General features: G+C 36.4%; 1 protein-coding gene across 2 annotated transcripts in view; it reads right to left on the reverse strand.

Moving 5' to 3' along the window:
- The window catches only part of Tyr (tyrosinase), a 45,183-nt gene extending 39,024 nt beyond the window's left edge, over positions 1 to 6,159 (reverse strand). For both annotated transcript variants that reach the window (XM_041659730.1, XM_041659737.1), the window contains exon 1: positions 5,341 to 6,159. In XM_041659730.1, the coding sequence (XP_041515664.1) occupies positions 5,341 to 6,159 (819 nt within the window). The remainder of the gene's footprint in view (positions 1 to 5,340) is intronic.
- Positions 6,160 to 7,047: the final 888 nt, after the last annotated feature.

Below are 7,047 nucleotides of genomic sequence, written 5' to 3' on the forward strand. Positions count from 1 at the left end.
TGTTGCATCACTTAAAGCACAGTATTTCCCACACATTCAAATGAAAACAATATGGCAAAGACTTAACAAGTAATTTTACACGCACTCATTACTTTAAATTGTTTTATAGTAACATATTCAGCTAGTCTATCTTTTAGTAACAAAATTGTCACCAAAGTAACTAAGTAATTTCCTGGGGAGTCGGATAGGTAAGTTAGAGAAGTCTACAAATTTATGTTTATGTGTATAAAAGGACAATGGCTTTCACGGTGTAGTCCATTGGTTCCTCATTCATTCAGTTGTTTCATTAGCATAGAGAATAAGCATATATGGTGATAGCACTTCTTTTTCTTGTTGGGAAACATTAAAGTAGTGAATTCTAAATGGCTTGTTTAGTAGAGTTTGGCAAATGGCAGAACTTGGACTGAGCCTAGGTCTTCTGGTGAAAATTTGGTTCTTTTTCCTTCCAAGCACATATGAGGTGTGCATATGCAAGGGGAAGCATATTCAAATATCCAAGTCTAAAGAAGTAAAGAAAGAGAAACCGAAGGAACAGGTGTAATCATATGGAAGGGGAAACATGATAGTGTTCTCTTAAATTATAGGAAGTAGCAATAAAAAGCTCTTAAAAGCCTTCAGGAACAAAGATTTTATTACAGTATTTAAGTTTTTCCTGAAAAAAAAAAAAGAAAGAAAATAAAAGACTAAACCATATGACATTCCACGAAATCTTTCATAAAGAAAAAAGAGAAGCTGTGATTTCCCGGAGCTGTTGTCATGGTTACCTAAACCCATGACTTTCTGCTGAAAAGTGACTTTGTTTTTCATCCCCCTGTGGCTTCCATGTGATATGCTTTCCACCTGATGAGTGAATTCTCTGGCTGCTGTTCGTTCCCGTCCATTATAGGAACTGTGTTTCTCTCCATTGTGATCCGCCGAGACAGCTCTGTTCGACACACCTTTTCTGCTAAGCTTAGCTTCTCTTGTTTACATAACATTATATCTAATTGTGTTTAGCACAGGTATTTTGTATATAAATGTCACTGAGTACCTTCCTTTTTACTAAAAATTATGGACTATTTTAAGGGAAACATGTATGCTTCTACCTGAAAATGTTTTTGAGAATAATCAAACAAAAGGTAAATAACAAGCTAGGAAAAGACAGAATGCCCATTAAACCCTAATTCTCCTAAGAAAATTAACCTTAATTATTTGACTTTATGTAGTATCTCCTGTCAGAGAAAGCTTGTTAGAAAATCATTTCATTTCAAATAATGCTTAGATGTATTATGACCTATACCATTTATTTTCATGTACACATTTACACACACACACACATTCACACTCATGTAGACCAATAAACACTGTACAAACTGCCTCTAACCTAGTTGTTAACTAAGTGCTGTCTGTTGGCATCTTTGTGTCTTTCACTTTGAGAATTCTGGGCTCTGAAAATATGGGCTGACATATCAGAAATTCATCTAGGACAAGATTTAAATTTCTCTGATTTTCATTTTTGTTCAATTCAGCATGTACTTATGGAGCACATTTTGTCTGTATGCCATGGCCCCTATATATATGAATATAAATTTATTTATGAATAGTTCCTACCTTGGGGAATCTGACAGTAGTAGACAGAAATAGGTTTAAAAAACCATTCACATGTTCTGAAATATTACAGAAGTGGTACGATAAATCTGCACAAAGTGTGGAATAAAGGGAAGGAAATCAATTCTATCAGACATAAATCAATGCATCTGTCTTCCTCAGTGTTTGATGTACGTGGATTAATTTTTTTAACATTATATGTGTATGGGTGTTTTCCTTAATGCATGTCCATGGATCATGTGTGTTCTTGGTGCCCACAGCAGCCAGAAATAGATGTCAGATGTTTTGGGGTGGGGATTGGAGCTACAGATAGTTGCAAGCCATCTTATGGGTGCTAGGAATCAAGCCTGCGTCAACTGGAAGAAAACTTAAGATAGAAAAAGTAACCACCTCTCAAATTATACATCTATAAATTAGTTTGTTTTTAAACCCGCTTTAAGCGTAAGTCAAAACAGTTTACTTTCATAGAAATGGAAGACATAGTCTTTGGGGTTCTGTTCTATGGAGTTTTCTGTATGTAAATCCTTCTACTGTTTCAGGCCTATCATTACAATGTGAGCACCCCATGAAGTACCACAAAAGACCTCTCATTTTGGAATGGATAAATACTATCAAATCTCTAACATTTCCTTTTGTAAAGTAAAAGCGTATCTTAAGTCAAGCAATGAGCAGAAGCCCATATGAAATGGGCTATCGGCCTAGTTAATTTGGAAGGTATTAATGAGCTCATTTTAACTTGGAAGCTATTTGATCTCATCTAACACAAAATAGCCTAGGTTTTAATTTGAATGTTTAATTTAGACAAAAGCATTCAAATTAATGGTGTGTTCATTACAGAAGCTGTGTTTTCATAAAGGAAAGCAAAGAGATAACCAAACAGTCTCCATATTAATTAAACCCGTGAATCTTAGTGCTGGCTGCAAATTGGAGCCACACAAAGAGGTTTAAGAGTACAAGCACCCCTGGGAGGCTGAGGCAGGAGGATTGCTATGCTTTAGAGGCCGGCCGAGCTGTAAAGTGAGTCTCAGGGCATCCTAAGGCTACAGTGTAGGACCTTTTCCCCATATACACAAAAAAATGCACACTGGAACTTTATAATAGACCAATTGATTCTGTGTTTCCAGCAAGTAGATAGATCACTGATATTTAAGCAACTACAGAGCAATCACAAAAAATTGAGATGGTTGTAATACAGACAGTTATAGGATTAAAGTAATACAAACACTTTATTTTTTATAATTTAAGTCAGTAGGTGTCTTGTCTGCATGTATGTCTGTGCATCCTGTATGGGCGTGGTGCCCAGGGAAATCAGAAAAGGATGTCAGAGACCCATAAATACAACCAGATGGTTGTAACCTGCCATCCTGGTGTTGGGAATTGAACTCAGTTGTCTAAGAGAATAACCAACATTATTTTTTTCATTTTTTCAGACTCAAACAATCCTAATTTGCTTTGATTAAAAAAAAAAACCCTAATTCTTTTCCTTCTGTCTAAACCTTTGGTTTACTTTTGAAGTAATTTTCATTTTTCTTCGGAGCATATTAACTGAAGAGGGATTTCAAATGGACATTTCCATGGAGGCAAATATGTTTTGACCATATCCCTCCTCCCAAGCCTTCTAACCCTCTCCTAATGGGAACGGGCAGTGAGAGAAAAATATCCATTTTTGAAGTGCTTTAACAAAATAGATGATTGTATGAATAAAGAAAATAGACAATGTCAATTAGTTTATCTGTATTATCTGCAACCATTTATCCCTGGACAGGGCACAGATTAGGCGTCCTGACACTCACTTTGTAGACCATGCTGTCATCGAACTCAGATTGCTGGGATTAAAAGTGTGCACCACCACACAACCTTATTTTTGAAAATGTTGTTTGCTTGCAAAGGTTTTTGTTGTTTTGTTTTGCTAATTCTATTTTTTTTAATTTTGCTTGTTTTTCCTCAGTGATTTTATTTCTTTCACTTTGCTAATGTTGTGTAAAAAAAAAAAAATAGAAAAACCTCCTCCACGGCACTGTAATTGCAGTACAAGTTTGCAGGCAATTTTAGCCTACGGTTATAGCAATTATAGTTCATGGTTTACTAAGCCAGATAAATATATTGTGGTTTTAAATTTTATTTTATTTCATTTGCTTTTTTTTAAAGTTATACAGTTGACCATAATCATAAGATGAATTCAACACTCAAAACATGACTAGAAACGTTAAATATGGGTATCATATGGAAGTAAACTCCATGTAATTAAATATTAATTTATACCTTCTTACTGAACTCAGTATATATATTATAACTTTTGATAATTTAGATGATCCTTCAACCTTACTGCATCAAGTGAAGCTATGAAGTAAATCAAAGTATTGTGTAGCAAGGAGAACCCCACATCCAAGACTGGCATAATTTAGAGCAATAGCCAGAGGAGTAGAGAGATAGGTGAGGGGATTGAAGTTTGTCAATTAAGGTAGAATAACTGAAAACATACAGCAATATAATTTTCCAGCAAAACTCCTCTATATAAAATAATCACTAGGTTTAGTAAACAGTTGACACCATTGACACCAGGAAATAGCAGCTGTATTTTACAGTGGCATTTTAAGAGGCCCCATTTTGAAAGTGTATAAGCATGAGGAATAAAGTGAATTTGAATTTCAGAACTCTCAAGAGTGGGGCAGCCTGTGCATTGTTCTTTTCATTGTGTTTGACTTGGTTTTCAGAATAGGAGCATTAGGAAATTTTAGAAGGTAAGACAGAAAAAAAAATCTCTCAAATGTGTGTTTATTTAAAGGAAAAACATTTTAACACTTCTTTTTTATTTTTTGCCTCTAATGCAGAATAAAGAAAAATAATAGGAGAAATGAGACTCTAATCTCAAAATAGAAATTACTTAATCTTGTTTCTAGCATTTGTAAATTAGGAAAAAGGCTAATTTGTTTTCTTCATCCTAATGAAAAAATTTTGCAGATGCAGATCCTTTCAAAAGGCCAGTTTTGTCCCTAAAGGAGTTAGTCAGACAATCATTTTAGCTGTTAACACATACCATCTTTGCTATTTACCAAAAGGGCTGTCATGTAATTTTAACAAATTATATATATCTTAAGGCTTTAAAATAGGGATATGTTGATATTAAATGTACATTGAATCAGTTAATGTATATAAATACTTTCAACAGTGATTCACATATTCTAAATAGTCATTCAACAGATTTTAGGTTATTTTAAGCTAAAACAACTGAAGATTTTGTGTCCAATCAGTGTTTATCAAGCATTCATGTAATAAAGTTCATCATTGATACTTAGTGAAGTATTCCAGCACTGTCCCTTGAAGATTCTATTTAATTGGTCTGGGTTAGGGACAGGAATTTTATTTTTAAGTAATATAGCCTATGAATTTTATTGGTAATGTTAATTTTGTTATTCAGAAGCATGGACTAAGATAATCTGCTTACTCCATCTATTCCTAAATAACTCTGAGCTACTGTTTATGCCAGATACCACCCTAGGTACTAGGAAAACAGTGGTAAACCAAAAAGTCTTTGTTTATGACAGATTAGAAACCTAATTAAGCTATTAGATATTAGGTGAATAGCATTAGTTATGATTTCGAAGTGTTCTCAAGAAAAAGTCAAGAAGCATAAGAATCTCCTAGTTAGGATTTCTACACTGAGAGATCCGCAGAGATGTGCAGAGACTTGCATGCAGATGTGGCTGCTGAAGTACCACTTCTCTCTTCCTCTGCATATAAAGAGCATCTTACCTGCCAGGAGGAGAAGAACGATGCTGGGCTGAGTAGATTAGGGTTTTCAGGGTGGCGACCTCCCAAGAACTCATCAGTGCAAATGTTACAGTTTTCTGCATCACGCCAATCCCAGTATGGAATGGTGAAGTTCTCATCCCCTGTTAGCTCCTGTATTTCTTGTTCCCACCGTAGCAAGAAAAGTCTGTGCCAAGGCAGAAAACCTGGTGCTTCGTGGGCAAAATCAATGTCCCTCCAGACTTCAGAGCCTCCCAGCAGGGTGTCTCTTGACACATAGTAATGCATCCATACAAAGAGGTCATAGATGTTGATATCACTAAACATGGGTGTTGAGCCATTGTTCATTTGCTCATACGTGCCTGTGGGGATGACATAGGCTGGGCTGATAGTATGCTTTGCTAAAGTTAAGTAAGCAAGGAACTTATTCTTTTCTGGGACACTCAGATCATAGATGTTTCTTCTGATTAAGAGTCGCTTCTCTGTGCAATTTGGGCCCCCAAACCCAAACTTACAGTTTCCGCAGTTGAATCCCATGAAGTTGTCAGAGCACTGACAGGTTCTATTATAAAAGACAGAGGGCCAGGACTCACGGTCATCCACCCCTTTGAAGGGGAATTGAGGTCCAGAGGGTGCATTGGACAGAACGACATCCTGGCAGGAACCTCTGCCTGAAAGCTGACCGCAGGGACTCCCATCACCTGTCCATGGCGGACAGCATTCTTTTGCCATCAAGTTTCTTGAGGAGGCACAAGCTCGAGGGAAGTGGCCAAAAGAGATCTGGAAACTCCAGCAAAGGCAAAACAAAACAGCCAGGAACATTTTTCCCTTTAGATGGTACAGGATCTGCTTAAATGGGTTAAGGAGAGTCACAGACTTCTTTTTACAGCAACCCCCTACAGTGACTATCACATGTCTTGGCTAAGACCTATATAACCACTCCCCCTTCCTACATCAAATACTCTTAGTCTTTAAGCTTTTATCTTCTGGAAAGCACATGACTAACTTTCCCTTGGAGTTTGCACACAGCCTACTATGAGGTAGACTGACGTCTAAGGAAGATATTTTGTTAATTGATACGAAGTGATAGCAGTGATTCAGATTTTCAAATGACAATTATACCAAGACCAGATTATTTCCTGTGAATAAAAAAATCAAGAAACATCTGAACACAAGGCTGTTGTTTTCAGGGACTGTAAGTGTGTAGCATTCATAGAACTCTTCAGAACTCATGAATTAATGCTTATATCTGTCTCCTGCTGAGTTCATTATTTGATAAAAAAATTATCAGACTAAAACAGTTACCTCTCGTTTTTCCTTATTGATTTTGATTCATTTTCTGACTATTACAAAGGTAGCTTACATTGTGACTTTGATGAATTGTTTCAGTGTGGGAAGTTTTCTAGCTCAAAAAGATCACACAAACTCTCTTTTGTTCTCTCTCTCTCTCTCTCTCTCTCTCTCTCTCTCTCTCTCTCTCTCTCTCATATTATTTCATCCAGAAACTCTGGAAGTTAATAATGAGTTGCTGCATGTTTTGAACTAAATAGTGGGCACTGTTACAGAAGAAGAAGGAGAATGGACAAGTAACACATGTCCCTTTAAGAATCCTTTCCGGATGTGCCTCACACTAAAAGCTGGGCGGTTATCAGAATTTAGAGAACAGGGGGGAAAGAAGGGAAGGAAACTCTTTTGTCTGAACCTTGGAAT

The sequence above is a fragment of the Microtus oregoni genome, unplaced genomic scaffold (assembly GCF_018167655.1).
Source record: "Microtus oregoni isolate MIOR12 unplaced genomic scaffold, Mior012 000000F_ref0000247, whole genome shotgun sequence".
NCBI lineage: Eukaryota > Metazoa > Chordata > Mammalia > Rodentia > Cricetidae > Microtus > Microtus oregoni.